General features: G+C 59.8%; 2 protein-coding genes across 4 annotated transcripts in view; one reads left to right on the top strand and one right to left on the bottom strand.

Annotated features, from left to right (window-relative positions):
* The window catches only part of ZNF511 (zinc finger protein 511), a 6,935-nt gene extending 4,760 nt beyond the window's left edge, over window positions 1-2,175 (bottom strand). Inside the window, exon 1 of the mRNA XM_025047542.1 lies at window positions 2,135-2,175. Coding sequence (XP_024903310.1) covers window positions 2,135-2,175 — 41 coding nt within the window. The remainder of the gene's footprint in view (window positions 1-2,134) is intronic.
* TUBGCP2 (tubulin gamma complex associated protein 2) lies at window positions 7-16,915 on the top strand. Of its 3 annotated transcripts, none has more exons than XM_025047538.1 (18): window positions 7-138; window positions 3,385-3,567; window positions 4,427-4,645; window positions 5,288-5,452; window positions 6,482-6,641; window positions 7,453-7,660; window positions 7,864-8,063; window positions 8,333-8,522; window positions 9,130-9,275; window positions 10,667-10,847; window positions 11,082-11,262; window positions 12,197-12,369; window positions 12,618-12,746; window positions 13,109-13,229; window positions 13,778-13,921; window positions 14,471-14,599; window positions 15,042-15,205; window positions 16,466-16,915. In XM_025047538.1, the coding sequence occupies exons 2-18, from the start codon at window positions 3,418-3,420 to the stop codon at window positions 16,599-16,601; spliced, it is 2,796 nt and encodes a 931-aa protein (XP_024903306.1). In that variant the 5' UTR covers window positions 7-138; window positions 3,385-3,417; the 3' UTR covers window positions 16,602-16,915. The 3 variants fall into 3 exon arrangements, with proteins under 3 accessions (XP_024903306.1, XP_006912915.1, XP_024903307.1); XM_006912853.2 differs by having other exon boundaries at window positions 4,427-4,555; XM_025047539.1 differs by lacking the exon at window positions 7-138 and adding an exon at window positions 176-3,148.
* The last annotated feature ends 222 nt before the right edge of the window (window positions 16,916-17,137 follow it).

Genomic DNA, 17,137 nt, shown 5'->3' on the forward strand with positions numbered 1-17,137 from the left:
CGGGGCCTTCCCCGGAGCCCGACCCCAGGCGGCGCGGGGCAGAACCCGTGCTACGGCGCAGAGCCTGCCCCAGTTGTCCCGCCGCGATCCAGGTCGCAAAGCGCGACCCCTGGGTGCTTCCAAAGCCTCACCGTTCAGGTACCCTCCTGTGGAAGGCTCACACCCTCCCTCCTGGGCTCTTTGCTGTCACTCTCTCGGCCTTTGTCTGCGGCGGCCTCTGCGTCATTCTTGTCCAAAACCAGCCACCACACTGGAGCCGGAGTGGTCTTCGGAAAAGTCGCGTCTTGTAAACCTTTGCTTGGAGTTCTTCGTGGCTTCCATTGCCTTAGTCCAGCGGCCCTGTCCCGGTCTGCCAGGCCCAGCGTGATCCGCCCACCGCTCCAGTCCCCCAGCGCCTGAGACGTGCAGGGCGCTGTGCCTGGGGCCCCTGCTACCCGGGAGCCCACCGCCTGGCAGGAGACACAGTTACCTGATGGAACGGTGATGGGTGGCGCACAGGGAGCCAGGGAGGCCTGAGACTGGAGTGGAGGGTGGGCGGCTGGCTCAGAGACCAACTCTGCCCCTCCCCCGAGTATTTCAGCATTGGGCAGCACGAATATGTGTACACGTGCAGTGGCAAGGAAAGGGGGTGCTATTTCTTTACGAAGTTAAAATATAATTGAAAACTGGGTCACTTCAAACCTGGAGTAGAGGATGTGTGTGGCTGCTTCCCCAGCCAGTCCCTTTCCTGCCCAGGGAGTGCTCTGACCAGACCCAGACTCTGTTTTCATCTTTTGTACTTCATTCTATGTCTCTGACAAATTATTAGGGCTCTTGATATTTAACACAAGTTTTAAAATGTTTTTCAAGCCATTTTGTGCAATTAGCTTTTAGCTCTCAACACAGACTCTGTCACTTTTTTTCTGAATTTTAATCCAGTGCTGTCCACTGGGTCCCTGTGCCTGGCTCATTCAGGGGGATGCTCACGCAGTAGGTGACATGGTGACAGTGCCCCTCCCTGTAGCGCTCACAGTCAGTGTGAGAAGGGGGTGAGTTCTGCTCAGTCACAGAGGTCCGTGTGGGTCCATTCATGGTGACTCCTAGAGAGGAGAACTCGGGAGCACCAGCAGGGTCAAGTGAGCTGTTGCAGTTAGTTGTTTCTTAAAAGTTGCTTAGAGTGGGGACACTATCGGCAATTTTAGTGAGACGCTTCTGTTGGTATTTGGCTTCCCTGGTCTCTGGCCCACTGAATACCAGGGCCTCCTTCAGTCACTGACAACCAGAAGGTCCCGATGGACATCTCCAGAGGCCCTGAGGGGAGCCACTGCCGGCACGTGAGAGCCCCGGCTCGCAGGCATCGTTCCCAAAGCCGCAGCGCACAGCAGGCCCCTTGTGGTCTTAACACTTTGTGACGTGGGGTGGCTCGGCTTTTATTTCTATGACATGTAAAGTTTCATGAAGATAGTTTTCAAACAAACGTTCACTTAAGTGATTTTTCTTTAGAAGGGCTCTCTCCACCGCCTAGTATCTGTTGGAGGGGCATTCTCCTTTGGTGGTGTACACAGTGTCCTTGCCATTGACACCGCCAAGTGATCCAGCCGATGCAGGACTGTCCGCAGTCCTTGGGGAAGCTTGTGGGATGCTGGTGAAACTGATTTCTCGGATTCGAAGGGGCCGCCAAGTGGGAGAGTGCCATGTGATTCTTCTGCTCTGCTTGTGTTTTGCAGTGACTCGCTCAGCGCCCTCTGTGACGAGAGAGAGGGTGACTGGAAGTTTAGGGTGCCATCAGTGAGTCAGATCTAGTTTTCCTCGTGTTATACCAACATTTTTGAGGTGACAGTGATTGGTCTGCTTTAAATCCCACAGCTCAGCAGCTTGGTGTGCGCAAGCTTCGTGGGCAGAATCGTATTCTAGCCCCACACAGCCCTGGGGGGGTGTGCTCTTCACCCCGCTGCAGGGGACGCTCAGAGCAGAAGCGCTCCCGGCCCGCCGCCTGGCCATGCGTGTGGCACCTCACTCCCACAGCTGCGGTCGCTGTCAGTGCCCCCTGATTTAAAAGTACAGTGCTAGCGACCGATGCACCAGCTCATGCTTGCTGTCGCGCCTTCGTCTGTGGAGAGAGCCTGCTTCTGGCCAGGATCGGGGGGTTGGATACCGTGAACTACGACGCTTCCATTCGGAGACCTTGTTGTCCATGCCGCAAGATGGCGGGAGTGTGCGGTGTCTCCGCTTGATGTTATGTTTTACTCGTGTCTCGTCTTCACCGGAACTGTTAGCACAGTGGTTCATAACCTTTTTTGGGTCACAGAGCTTTCAGGAAAATTCACAGACAAATGATTTTGCCTTTGATTCCACAGGTTATTTGGTTACTGGGGACGCAGGCTGAGGACCTTGCGTAGGCACGTCGAAATGTTTATGTGAAGGCGCACGGTTTGCTCACGTGCGCTCGCTTACTCCCCTTGCATCAGCACTGTTGATGATAATGGCTAACTGGACCCGTCGGTGGGAGAACAGAAGCCCCCATGCAGGCCACTGCTCTCCCTTTGGGGGCATCAGTATAGAAGTCCCCATGCAGTCTGCTGCTGTCTTGTGGGATCTCAGTTATGGCTTTGACTCCAGTGAGTTACGTCCCTAGTGGTGAGACCCCAGGACACCTGGTAGCTGGGCAAACGGAGCCGAAGTGCAGCCCCACCCGACCCAACGCATGGGAAACGTAAAGCATGCTTAGCAAAGGCATCTGCGTGCAGGGCTAAGCTTGAGCAAGGAAAGGGATGCCCCAGGTGCCTGCGTGCAGGGCGGATGCGGAGGCGTGTGGAGCTGCAGCGGGACAGCGCAGGACCCGAGCACCGGTGTGGGCCTGATGGGCTGGAGCAGGGTCTCACTGTCCGTGCTGGGACAGGCGCAGTGGCTTACTCCTGTGCACAGCTGCCCGCATAGATCCAGGACCCCCGAAGGGCCCGGACCACCGTGTGCCAGCCGAGGGGAAAGCTCCCTGCGGGCCCTGGGCCTTGTGTGGTTGGAGTCACCCAGATTGGAGGCGGGCCCAGGCCTGCAAGTCCACAGGACACCTGCAAGCTCCCCGAGCTGACGCTTGGGCTTGCAGACTGGCTGGAGCTGGGGACAGGGTCACCAAGGGAGCACACCCACTGAAGGCGGTTTCCAGTAAAAGGTGACAAAGCACACCAGTGAGCCCGCCAGGCGGGAGGGGTGGGTTTGCCCTGGGAACAAGCCTTCTGAAGGAGACAGTTGACAAGAGGCCCTTCCGGGGGTGACCAGGAGGCGGGGTCCTCTGGCCCACATGATGATCAGGTTTCTCAAGGGCCTGATGTTGGCTAAGTTGATGGCTTTAAGCAGTGTTTGTTTATAGGGTTTTGTTTTCATGAATGACTTCCGTCTCACCTGCAGGAGAGTGTGTGGTGTTGTCTTCGAGCTGCAACCATGAGTGAGTTTCGGATTCACCACGATGTGAATGAGCTGCTGAGCTTGCTGCGTGTCCGTGGCGGGGATGGGGCCGAGGTTTACATCGACCTGTTGCAGAAGAACAGGACCCCGTACGTCACAACCACTGTGTCGGCACACAGCGCCAAGGTGAGTGCCTGTCCTGGCGCCGCGCTCTGTGCAGAGTTTGCCCCCCCGATGGGGCGCCCGCGGTGGTGGCAGACAGCTCTGGACAGGTGCTGTCGGTGGGCCTGGTGTTCTGCTCCGCTCGGTGCTTGTGCCGGGCCCTCCTAGCAGCTCTGGCCCCTCCCCCGTGCCGTCTGGTGATGGGGAGCTCAGGCGTGATGGCCGTCAGCCGGACCTCAGCCCAGACTCCTCGCCACCCCTGCTCCGTAGCGGGAGGGCCGAGACTCCGCTGGCTCTCTAACTCGTGTTCACATCTTGACATAGACCTTCCTCTGGACGAGAGCGGGGCTCCTGGTGTCAGCCACACGGAAATCCCTTTAAAACGGATTTTTTCTTTGTTTAAGAAAATACGTAATTCAAAATTACAGATCTGTAGTAAAAGATAACTTTGAAGTCTTTTTAAAAACAGCATAATAATGACACAAGGATGATTAGAAAAACTTACTGAGCAAAATAGAAAGTTTAGGAACACACAATTATGTTTAATTACTAGAAAGAAAGCATGATAAACGAGTAAGAAAACGTAATCCCTGGAGCTATACGGAATAACCAACTCCAGAGGGAATAGTGAAATACATGCATAAACTACTAGAAACAACATGGTTATTATCTGATCTAATACTTAGGAAGTACTCGTTAAAAAAAAACCATGCAGAAAAATGTGGTTTAACAGATTGGTTAATGAGTCTTTTTAATTTTATTTCAGAGATACATGATTATTTAGCCTACCTGGTTTCCCTGTATTTGGGCTTTTGTGTTTAATTTTCTGGAAAGGTTTTAAAGTTCTTACTGTTCCTAAATCACTTGTGTTTCTGTTTTTGAGGTTAAAATAGCAGAATTTTCTCGTACTCCAGAAGACTTCCTAAAGAAATATGATGAACTGAAATCTAAAAACACAAGGAACCTGGACCCTCTGGTGTACCTGTTGTCGAAGCTGGCGGAAGACAAGGAGGTAACCGTGCCGCGCTGGGCCCCCACGTCCGGAGCTTCCTTGCGGCGTCGGTCAGCGGGTGTTTCAACCCACAGGATCCGTGCAGTTCAGGTGACACTTCCAGGTTTGCTGTCACTGGTGCTGCTTCCCATTGCTGCCACGTTCCTGCCCCACTGTGGCATGTGCTCGTGGACTCGTCCTACCCCACCAGTGCACTGGAGGTCACGGGAACGCATTGACGGCGCGTTGGCGTGCGGATGACTCGTGGTGGTGAACACGGGGGTGTTCACGGCGCCGACCGAGGGGGCGCGACCTTTTGTTGGCTCATGCCGTGTTTTTGTCACTTTTAAGTTGTGTGCTGTGTGATATTGAGAAAAGCAGAGAGCTTTGTGGCACCTGGGCAGGTCCAGGGACGAGTTAGGTCCCTTCTGCTCTGCGAGGCCCGGAGTGTGTTCAGGGTGAAGGTGCAGCCAAGTGCGCGTTGAGTGCCAGCACCGGGGTCAGACCAGGGACCGTCAGGTGCAGAGAAAGGCAGTGCCCTTGGGCAGGAGTTGGGAATTGGCTTTTTAGACCGCTGTGGGGTTCCCTTGTGAGCGGGGGACGTGGCACCTCGTGGCAAGAAGCACTGCGAGACCGGAGCATGGCTCCAGGACTGACGGGCTCCTGCCCTCGCCCTGCATGTGGCCCTTGGGGTCGGGAGAGAGCAGCGGGAGCCGTGCCGGCGGCGTGACTCCGGGTCCCATGTGTGCCCAGACCCTGCAGTACCTGCAACAGAACGCAAAGGAAAGGGCCGAGCTCGCAGCCGGCAGCAGCAGCAGCTTCAGCACCCCGGCCGCCGCCTCCAAGATGTCCATGCAGGAGCTGGAGGAGCTGAGGAAGCAGCTGGGCAGCGTGGCCACGGGCTCCACCGTGCAGCAGGTGCCGTCATCTGCGCAGGGCGGGTCTGAGCACGAGACGCTGGTCAGGGCCAGCCACATGCGGATGGGGATCTTGGACTCGGGCGGGCTCACCAGAGGGGGCTTCTGACTGCCCAGGGCAGTCGCTCAGCCCTGCAGATCATCATGGTGGTTCTGCCAATGCAAACCACATTTCCCCGTTTCCCTCGTTGGTTTTTGACAATTTACCTCTTTAAGACTGTGCTTTATAATTTTTCTAGGCCATTTTTTTCTCTCCTGTGCCTTCTGCTTTCTCTTGCATTTGACTTCTCATCCTGCCCTGCTCTCTTGATGCAGGTCTGTCTGCTGGTGGCACTGCCCCTGTGGCCTCAGCCCGCACAGCTGTGTCCCCGTGAGGCCCACACTCTGAGCATGTGCTTGTCAAGCGCAGCAGCTCTGTGCTGGTTGGGCATGTCCTGTGTCCAGCACTTCACACGGTCCAACACTGTGCCCCATGGGACAGATGAAACTGTGTGCCCTTTCCCCCTCCCCTCTCCTGAGCTGGCGCGTCTGGCAGCCCGGTCAGCTCTTGGCGACCAGCCCCTCAGGAGGGCCACGCCCTGTGCGTGCGCCTGGTGCTGGCCTTCCTTGGTGTGGCCCTTTCTTTCCCTCCGTGCCTTGTACCCAGGTAGGGCTGTCTGTCACTGTGGCCTCATCTCCGCCCAGCAGGTTGTGTCTAGGCAGAGTACCAGGAAGAAGCGGTTGAGGCGCCATGTGGGTGTCCCCGGGACCCGGCCTGCTCTGGCGAGCTACAGCCTGGGGCGGTGCTCTTGCTTTGCCTGTGGGCGCCACACGGACCAAGGAGACTGAGAGACTGTCTCCGTCTCTCTTGTCGCCAGCTCCCTGTACTGTGAGGGGGCGTGGAGCCTTTCGTTTCATTTCTGTGCATGTTTCAGACCCTTATTGCGTGCTCAGTAATCGAATTTTTCGATGCTAGTGATGTTAGTTTTAGTTTTAAGTATTTGTACTAAAAGTATATCTTTGTTTTTGCTTTTGTAAATATCTTCACCAGTCCCTGGAACTTACAAGAAAGATGCTTCGAGACAAGCTGAACAAAAAAAATTTGGGCCAGCGCCTCCCAGTCTTCCCCGCATGGGTGTACGAGCGGCCCACGCTGGTCGGGGACTTCCTGACCGGCTCAGGCGCAGGCATGGACACAGCTGTGCCTATAGGTATGCAGAGTGTTTGTTGCTAACTGCCTGCGTGCTGACACCAGGGACAGATGGCCCTGTGCTCAGATCCCGCCCCGCCTCAACAGGCAGATGTGTGAATGTGGGCGGTGTGGCATTTGCGACATGAACCGAGCGGTGCAATGCCATCTCATGCCGTCAGGCATCCGTTTCCGGTGCCCCCAGGGGTTGGGGAGTGATCTCTTGGAGACAACTCTCTCCTGTGCTGCCTCCAGCACCCTGCACTTGGCCATCTGTCCCAGCAGGTGTCAGGGAGGACACCAAAGGTTTTGGGGCTGGGAGCCACCTGGGCCATGAGGCATTTGGTGGCGACCCTGCTCAATGGCCTGTGACTGTCCTCAAGGCCACTGGGTGGTTGTCGGGAGCCACCTCACACTGTGTTCAGATAGGAACTGCGAGCACATCCAAGTCTTCAGAGAAAACCTTGGTGACGCAGAGCAACCCGACCGCGTGTGCTATAAGCAGGGCCGCGAGGGCGGCCCACACTGGGGCTTTTTAAGTTCCGACCGTGTCCGTGGAGTGTCAGGCCCTCACCTGGGCGCAGAGCTTTCCGCCCGCTTGGCGCTCAGAGGCCCTGACGCACCTCTGGGCTCACCTGGCCTGCTAGGCAGGCAGCGCCTTTCCTCCAGCTGGTTTCGGAACCTCAGCCTCTGGTGCCCTGAGGGTCCGTCAATGCCGGGTGAACAGCGTAGTTCACGTCCACATACACTTGAGCAGGCGACATAGGGTTGGGCAGCGGGGGTGGGGGCCTTGAGGCCAGCAAGCGGCCCTAGCGGGTGTGTGCGGCCCACAGGCTCCCTGCCCCTGGCCTCCCAGGAGCTGGCCGTCGTGGAGGACCTGCTGTACGTGCTGGTGGGTGTGGACGGCAGGTGCATCGCCGCCCAGCCCCTCACCGGGAGGCAGGGCCGCACCTTCCTCGTGGACCCCAACCTGGACTTGTCCATCAAGGAGCTGGTGAACAGGATCCTCCCGGTGGCCGCCAGCTACTCCACCGTGACCAGGTAGGTGCTGGACGCTGCCCCTTGAGACGCACGTGGCCTCTGGAGCCCGTCGTGACCCAGCTTCACGACTGGCACAGTTCCAATGGGCCTGGGCACGTGCAGGACCCGGCATTTGCCCCTTGGAGGACGTGACTTGGAGTGTGCAACCTCCACCTGGAGGCATAGCTGTCTCCTCAGGTGCTTGGCACGCCCTCTCCTCGCAGGTTCATTGAGGAGAAGTCCTCCTTTGAGTACGGGCAGGTGAACCACGCGTTGGCAGCCGCCATGCGGACGCTGGTGAAGGAGCACCTGATCCTGGTGACACAGCTGGAGCAGCTGCAGAGGCAAGGCCTCCTGTCGCTGCAGAAGCTCTGGTTCTACATCCAGCCGGCCGTGCGCAGCATGGACATCCTGGCCTCCCTGGGTACGTGCCTGCGCGGCGCCTGCGGGGCCCGGGATGCGTGTGGGCGGAGTCGCTGACCGAGGGGTCTTGGCACACAAGGATGGGGCCTGGCCGCCGGTCGTCGTGAGGCCAAGGCCTCTGTGGCTTTTCGTCTTACTACTTGAGGGAGACCGGAAGGTCTTTACTGGTAAAATATATTAGCGACTAGAGCACCTGTCCCCACAAGGAGGCCGCAGACGCGGTTCTGCCGTGGCCACCCCTGCTCGGCACTGAGCGCTGCCTCCTTGTAGCCACCTCGGTGGATAAAGGCGAGTGTGTCGGGGGCTCCACCCTGAGCCTTCTCCACGACCGGAGTGTCAACTACACGGGCGACAGCCAGGCGCAGGAGCTGTGCCTGTACCTCACCAAGGCCGCCAGTGTGCCCTACTTCGAGATTCTGGAGAAGTGGATCTACAGGGGGATCATCAACGACCCGTACAGGTAGGGCTGGGGGCAGACGGGTGTGTGGGGCACGGGGGAGGGGCAGGCAGCTGGCTCTTAAGTAGCCCGTTCTGTCACGTGGAGGACGAGAAGGTGGCCCTGTGCTTGAGGGCACAGAACATGTGTCGGCTCACAGAGAATTCTGTTACACTGAGACGTGTCAGAGTATTTTAAAAGTAAATTTGGGGTCTAGGAATAGTGTTTCTGTGCTAATGACCCAGACGACAAAGTCTGGTGTGATGAGTTTAATGAGAATAGTGTTTAAGGTCGTGGTGCTTATAAACGGCACTTGAGGTGCGGTGTGATGGTGTCTGGTCTCTGTTGGAGACGGGCACATGTGCCCCCGACCTCATGTTTTGTGGCCTCCGAGGTTCACGGTGGGAGGAAATGCTAGGTTCCAGTCAGAGGCGGTGAAAAGGAAGACCAGTCCGCTTCCCCTCCGGCTCTGTGCCCAGAGCGGGGTGGGCGGGTTTAACTCACGGGAAGGGGCCGAGGTGAGACGGCGCCCGGCCGCCCTGCGCCCTTGGCCCCCCTCCCGCCGTTAGCGGCGGCTCCCACAGCGGAAGGCGCGCGCTCGGCTGTGACCTCAGAGGCCTGCGCTTTTCAGCGAGTTCATGGTGGAGGAGCACGAGCTGCAGAAGGAGAAGATCCGGGAGGACTACAATGACAAGTACTGGGACCGGCGCTACACTGTGGTGCAGCGGCAGATCCCGTCCTTCCTGCAGAAGATGGCCGGCAAGGTCCTCAGCACAGGTGGCCGCGGGCTCCCGGGTGGGCGTGCATGTGGAGGGCAGGCCCTAGTCGGGCTGCCTGTACCTGGATGCTCGGGTTGGCTTCATTTTGTCCCCTGACCGTAGGAGGCTGTCTCGCAGGTGCCCCTCCTTCCTCTTCACTGTGCAGTTTCTAGAACTGTCACCACTCACAGGGAAGCTGACGCTCTGCTCCCAACACTTGTGACACCAGATGTATGGCTGTTCCCTACCAGCACTCAGGTCTCCTGGTCTCTGCCCCACCAGCTGGGGGCCTTACAACTCACGTCAGTCCTGATGGGAGCGACCTGGAGAGAGCGTCAGGCCCACAGGCTAAGGGCTCCCTCAGCCCCACGGGACTGCCCCCACCTACGTGCCGATCGCAAGCAGCAGGTCCCAGGTCACCCCCAACTTCTGTCTACCCCCAACTTGGCTACAAATTGGGGGTTCCCACAGCCCCTCCCGGGTTCTGTCCGTTCGCTACGTGGCTCACAGAACTCAGGGAAACACACGTCTGCGGGTTTATTATATCATAGAGGACGTGGTCAAGGGCAGAGGCGAGCGGCCAGGTGAGCAGGTGTGTGGGGTGAGGCCTGGGGGGTCCCGAGCATGGGAGCTTCTGTCCCCATGGAGTTGGGGTGTGCCACGCTCCCCGCGTGGATGGGCTCGCCACCCGGACGCTCCCGGAAGCCTTTGTAGCGTTCCTGAAGGCCCCGTCGCATAGGCATGTCGGTTAAATCCCTGCCTTTGGTGACTGATTCTGTCCCCGACTCTTCTCCCCTCCCCTGATGTGAGGGTGGGGCTGAAAGTCACAGCCCTCTGATTTGAGGCTGGTTCCTTTTGCCACCAGCCCTAGGGGCTGCTAGTCACCTCATTAGCATAAACCCAGCTGTGGTCAGAGGGGCTTAGGAATCACAACAAAATTCCAGGGGCTTTCGGAGCTTGGTCTAGGAACAGGCACGGAGACCCAACACGCTTTCCTTGTTAGGTCTCAGTATCACACAGCACGATAGCCAATGCCATGGGCGTGGGCTCCTCTGGGCTGACTGTTCTTGGTCACCGCCACTGGGGGGAGTTGTGTGAGGACAGGCTGCCAGGGCCTGGCGGTTTGGCTCTGAGCTCAGCCGTTTGGGACAGGCTGGGGTGACTTAGAATCTGGTTCTCCTGTGGTGTCTGCTATTGCTGAGAAAAATCCTAGAGTCACAGCAGACCACAGCGGTGGCTTCCCGCGCCCCCTGCCGGTGACAGTGTGGTCTCCGCTGAGGACAGAGCAGGCTCCCAAAACCGGACTCCAGTGTGGTCTCCCTCCAGCTGCGCCTGGGCCCCGCCCCCCAGCTGCAGGCGGGCAGGTTACTGCCCCCAAAACGCAGTCTCATCTGCCCCCTGTCTTGTCAGGAAAATACCTAAACGTGGTGAGAGAGTGCGGTCACGACGTCACCTGCCCAGTGGCCAAAGAGGTCATCTACACGTTGAAGGAGCGGGCGTACGTGGAGCAGATTGAGACAGCCTTTAACTACGCCAGCCGGGTGCTGCTGGACTTCCTGATGGAGGAGCAGGAGCTGGTGGCGCACCTGCGGTACGTGCCGGCCCCAGGCGCCCAGCGCCGCCACGACCGCTCTGTGTGCCCCCGTGCTGGTAGCATGACCTGGCGCCGTGGTCCGAGCCCCTGCGGGGGACCGCTGTCCACTTTGGCTCCTCTGAAGCTGACGCCCAGTCACAGTCGCTCTCGCGGAGCTGCCTCCTCCAGAGCTGCGCTGTCCTGGGGGCCAGGAGGCTGGCTGACCTCTGCCCCTCACCTCCTCCCCCACAGGTCCATCAAGCGCTACTTCCTGATGGACCAGGGGGACTTCTTTGTGCACTTCATGGACCTGACGGAGGAGGAGCTGAAGAAGCCGGTGGACGACATCACGCCCACACGCCTGGAGGCGCTGCTGGAGCTGGCCTTGCGCATGAGCACCGCCAACACAGACCCCTTCAAGGACGACCTGGAGGTGGGCGGCGACGCCTGCGCCGGGGCTGGGCGGATGCCAGGGCTTTCCTTCACAGCGTGGTGACTCGGCGGTGTCCGTGTTGGCCCCGTCTGGTCGGGGCGCACAGCCCTTCAGTGTGCTGCGGGGTTCGGCTTGATGGTGTCCTGGAGGCTGTCTGCGTCCGCGGTCACCGGGGACTTTTCCTGCAGTGCCCGGTGGCCGTGTTCCGGGGAGCGCGGCCTCTTCTGGGTCCTAGCGTTTCGGGGGGAGGGGCGGGTGCTCCTCAGTGCTTAGTAGAGTCCACAGTGGAGCCGGCTGGCCCCGGGCTCTGTTGTCTCCAGTAGCTACTGTGCTCCTTTGTCCTTCGTCCTTCGTGATGGTCCTCGTTGTTACTTTTTATCACGTCATTCTTTTCATCAGTTTACAGGGACTCTGTCACACTGTCCCTGTTGGTAGTTGGCACTTAACAAACATTTGAATAAGTTAACATCGCCTGATGGCTCTTACATTTTCACCAGATGTGCTCTCTACGTTGACATGGGCCTGGTGCTCGCTTGGTAAAGGTTTGAATCCTAGGGACCCAGGGTCCCTGCCTTGCCCTTGTGGCTTCTCGTTTGTGCTTTCGGGTTCCTTTTAAAGTGATTTCTTTCCCGTAGTGGATTGATTTTTGAATTAGGACTCATCAGACATTTGGTTTTCTCTAAGCAGCTTCCGATATTTAGACTCTGTAGAAGATCCTCATCCAGCCCTGGATTTGCCTTCTGGCTCTGATGCAGAGGCGGGGTGGGCTGGGGCGAGTGGCAGTTCAGGGCATGATCCTTTTTTCCACGATAAATCCTCGGTTAAAACCAAAGCATTTTCAGTTGTTGTCAGCATGCTGTGTTCCAGGCGTGCAGCGTGGGCTCGGACACTCACACCTTGCGTGGCAGTCACACTGGCACTGTCTGTCCCCCAGATCGACCTGATGCCTCACGACCTCGTCACGCAGCTGCTGCGCGTTCTGGCCATCGAGACCAAGCAGGAGAAGGCGCTGGTCCACGCCGACCCCACCGAGCTCACGCTGAGCGGCCTGGAGGCCTTCTCTTTCGACTACGTAGTCAAGTGGCCCCTGTCACTGATTATTAACAGGTGGGCCCCAGCCCCTGGGGTGAGGGCGCCGGCTTCAGCAGGTAGGCGTTTGGGTTTGTCAGGGAGAAAGGGTCGCGCCTGCCAGCGGCTGACCCGCTCTGTGCGTTCAAGGGGCTCCCTGCACCGGTCATGTCCCGTGGGGTCCCCGACGGCCCAGCAGGCAGGGCGCAGAACCGTGTCAGCGGCCTCGCAGCCAGCTGTTGTCTGGTGCCAGCGACCACCACCAGCTGCCGCCCTGTCCCCCGCAGGAAAGCCCTGACCCGCTACCAGATGCTGTTCCGGCACCTGTTCTACTGTAAGCACGTGGAGCGACAGCTGTGCAACGTCTGGGTCAGCAACAAAACCGCCAAGCAGCGCTCGCTGCACTCCGCCAAGTGGTGCGTCCGCGCTCGCCTCCCGCTCCGCACGGGCAGAGGTTTGGTGACGCACGTCACAGCCATGTGTCACATGTCGCATGGCAGTGCGCGCGGTCGCTGACCACAAGGGATGCGGGTCTGTCCCTTGGCCCCTGCTCAGCCCTTTGGGATGGCGGGTCAGTCTGAGCGAGAGCCCCCTGGGGCCTTGGAGCCCCTCACGGTCAGGGCGCACGGAGGCGCTCTGTCTCCGCCCGTGACCAGCTACCGTCCAGCTGCGGGAGCAGCGTCATGCGTGGTGCTCAGGGCAGGCGCACATGCTGCGGCAGGGTTTGTCAGACACTGGGGCAGCCCGGCCCCTCTGTGACATCCTCACACTCACCCAGGTTTGCAGGCGCCTTCACTCTGCGACAGCGGATGCTGAATTTTGTCCAGAACATCCAGTACTACATGATGTTCGAAGTGATGGAGCCGACCTGGCACGTCCTTGAGAGAAACCTGAGATCCGTGAGTTCTGCCTTCACATGCCGTGGCCCTGAAAAGGCTCTGCGCCGACTGGCGTGTCTTTGCGGGGAAGGCGCTGGCTCAGGTGTCATTCCCCGTGCAGAGGGGGGTCGGCCCCAGGAGGCAGCGGCCAGGCCTGCGCACGTGCGTGCAACGAAGCGGTGTGGGTGTGCCCGCGGTACTGCGTTTGGGGGCGCCCCAGCATCGAGCCGTTAGAGTAGCGTAGGCCCCGTGCCCTCTGGAGGAGCCCTCAGCTCTCAGAGCTGGGCCCCAGCACCCGCCAGCACCTTCTGGGCCCTCCGGGACCTCAGCCTGAAACCAGCCGTCACCAGATTCCAGAAGCAGCACTTCCTTCTCGAGTCCTGTCTTGCAGAGTCAAAACCGTGGACTTTTGGGGCGTGTTCAGTGTCATTTTCTTTTAGCGGTAGTTGGAAGATTTCCCCTCAAAAGAACGCAGGGTCACTTAGCCACGGAAGCGGAACAGGCAGGCAGGGCTGGAAGCGCAGCCGTGCCTGCGCGGTCAGCGTCTGACACAGGCCGCTCTCGGGCAGGCCTCGAACATCGATGACGTGCTGGGCCACCACACGAGCTTCCTGGACAGCTGCCTGAAGGACTGCATGCTGACCAACCCCGAGCTGCTCAGGGTCTTCTCCAAGCTCATGTCCGTGTGCGTCATGTTCACCAACTGCATGCAGGTGCGCCCCGCACACCGCCCTCCCTGCTCTGCCGGCTGCTGTCGCCGAGCGTTGTCCTGAGCCCGGCTGGGCGGCTGAGGAGGGGGGCCGCCACAGGGTCTGTCCAGGCGGTTTTCTGAACGCCTTACGTTCCTTTTGTTAGAACCTGAGTTGTTTGATTCCATTTTTCTTGGGCACCTATTCCAAGCAGCCACCCAGAGGTCAAGAAATTCGTGTCAGGCAGCAGGAGGGGTGACACGGGGCCTCGCCAGGGCTCACTGGGGCGTCTGAGCCGGTGGGGCTAGCGGGAGAGCCGGTGACAGGACAGGAGCATGTGAACCCGAGTTCTCAGATGTTTAGGAGTCATCTGAGGTTGCAAACAGGTGACCCCACAAGAAGAAACTTCCCGGAAGATAGGTTTGTGAGTTCTACCCACAGAGTGCCAACGGCAGTGCCCGTCTGCGGCCTTCCCGGGGGCTGCCGCGTCCCCGGTCTGCAGTGGCCGGATGCAGGGGCGTGTCTCCCTGGGAGCTGGTGGGCATCACTAAGGGAGCGTTTCCTCCTGCACAGCGGTTTACGCAGAGCATGAAGCTGGATGGCGAGCTGGGCCGCCCGGCGCTGGAGCACGGCACCATGCTGGGGCCGCCCACCGAGGCTGAGCGGGCCGAGGAGCGTGCCCGGAAGGAGCTGGCCCGGAAGGTGTGTGGCCTTGCGGGTGGTGCGGGCCCGGCACCTTCACAGGAGATCTGACCGTGCTGCGGACCAGCCCATGGCTCCTTCCCCTGCTGTCTCCCTTCGGACTAAACGGCCACCTCAGAACTGGGTTGTTTGCAAGGTGGGGTTGTGTCCAGGGCTGAGCCGTAGGGACGCTCAGCGGAGGGATCCCTGACGGGGGAGGGGGCACCAGCGTGGGCCCCACAGCGTCGGCCAACAAGTGTGTGAGCGTGTCCTGCGGTCTCAGGAATTTTTATGGTGCCTCAATTTTATGTCTTTTATCACTTGAAAACTTTTTGAAACTCATTCTGCTCTTTGAAAACAAAAGAGGGAGGGAGGGAGGGAGGGTGGACAGGCCGGGGTGCTGGCAGGCACAGCTGGGCCCAGTGTCCGTGCCAGGCTTACCGTGCCCGGCCATGTCTTCCAGCATCTGGCAGAGCACGCGGACACACCTCAGCTGGCCTCCGGCTTCGAGGCCACCATCAGTAAGTTTGATAAGAATTTCTCGGCCCATCTGCTTGACCTCCTGGCCCGACTGAGCGTCTATAGCACCAGCGACTGCGAGCACGGCATGGCCAGCGTCATCTCCAGGTGGGCACAGGCAGCTGGCCCTCCCCGCGTGCATCCCGAGAGGCGGGGCCGAGGCCTCCCTGATGGCCCCCCGCCCTGCTGCCCTCCCCCACCTTCACCCCTACCCTCAGGGCACCACAGATGGGGACAGGCCAGGTCTGCTCAGGCCTGAGAGTGTCTGTCCGTGGCTTCCTTATGCTGCTGCTGGTCACTCGTCACTCCTTGCTGTGATAGTGCACGTGTGTACTGCTGTGTCTTCCCTGGTGTGTGACATTTGTGTGTGTGTGTGTGTGTATTTGCTGGTGTGTTTACTGCTGTGTGCACTCACCAGGACGTGTCCGGCCGCTCAGCAGCCCCCACCCGGCCTGTGCTGGGCCCCGTCATAGGCCAGCCTCGTGCACCGCCGTGCTCTCTGAGCCAGGACCCAGGAGCCCTGGGCGGTGCGCAGTGCAGCGTCTCCCCCGTTTAGGGGAGCAGTGAGGAGGCGGCTGAGGGGATGGGGCCGACCGTGCTGGCCGAGGCGGCACTCACTAAGGCTTTCAGGTTTGGGCCCCTGGGGCTGGCCGTGCCTCCCACATCGTCACCACCTTTGAGGGTGCGACGGTGCAGTCCTGGGGGGCACACCCCATGACGCTGGCAGCCAGCGTGCAGGTCCCAGGGGTGAGCAGGCGTGGACAGAACCTGGGGGTCCTGGTGGGGAGACCTGTGCCTCAGAATAGAACTGTACGTGGTGCCAGGGCCGGCGGGTCCCGCTGCCCCACACAGCCTGGCCTCGCCCCGGACACCCGGCTCCTCTACAGGAAGCCCATGGATCTGCTGTCCCCAGTCCCCACAGCGGGGCTGTCCTCACCCCGGGAAGTTGCCACCCACAGGCGGACGTCCTGGGCACAGGGATTTAGAGGTGCCTCAGCCTGTGCCACCACCAGGCCCCTGCTGCTGGCACAGCTGGGTGATGAGAGCTGCGCGTCTGGGGCACGGTCTGCCTGAGCGTCCGGTCGGAGGCCTGGGCGGCCTGCGTTCTGCTTTCACGTGTTTCACTGCGATCTCAGTGCTGCTTGAGCCAGTACAGGCTGCGTGGGACCTCAGGCATGTGCACACGCGTGCATGTGTGGGTGTGCGTGTGCACATGTGCTGGTGGCTCAAGTGCCCCTTGTACCCGATGCAGATCTGATCCCTCACCCGTGGGGTGGAACGGGATCTCCCCGCGTGCCCGCCCCAGGGGGGCACTTCCACACCCCGGCATCCCCACAGGAGAGACCCCAGCCTGCCCTCACCCTGCAGGCTCGACTTCAACGGCTTCTACACGGAGCGCCTGGAGCGCCTGTCTGCAGAGAGGAGCCAGAAGGTGGCCCCCCATGTGCCCGTCCCGCGGGGGCCCCCGGCACCAGCGCCCAGGGTCGCCGTCACCGCGCAGTGAGGCCCTCAGGGCCCTGCACCTGCCACAGCTGAGGGGAGGACCCAGTGGCCCGTGGGCGCGGAGAGTGAACGAACCCGAAGCTTCTCATCACGCTCCTGGCTGTGTGTGTCGTGCATGTCACTGGCGATTGAGTGTGAGGTCTGAACGTGGTCTGTGTTCAGCCTTCCTCCCCCGGGGCTGGGTTTCGCCCAGCAGTGCTGCCCAGACAGTGCTGTCCCCACAGCGTGCCTCCCTGTGGGCTCTCGTCAATGGAGCAGCGGTACTTCTTTGGTTAATGGTTTTTGGCCTCAAATAAAAACAAAACGAAAACAGTATTCGAGCAGCATCAAGGTAACTCCCAAGATACCTCACAGGTGGAGACCGGCTTCTGCCTGCCATCTGTATGTCCACTCCCGGTCCAGGGGGACAGGAGTCGGGCTTTGTTCCTGGCGCTAGGGAGCAGCAGCTCCCCATCCTGCATCCTGGTCAGGGCTGCAGGGCGGGCAGGTCACGAGGCACGCCCAGCGAGGAGCATCCTGGGGCTGTGACTAAGTCCA

This window comes from Pteropus alecto, unplaced genomic scaffold (assembly GCF_000325575.1).
Source record: "Pteropus alecto unplaced genomic scaffold, ASM32557v1 scaffold74, whole genome shotgun sequence".
NCBI classification, from domain to species: Eukaryota; Metazoa; Chordata; class Mammalia; order Chiroptera; family Pteropodidae; genus Pteropus; species Pteropus alecto.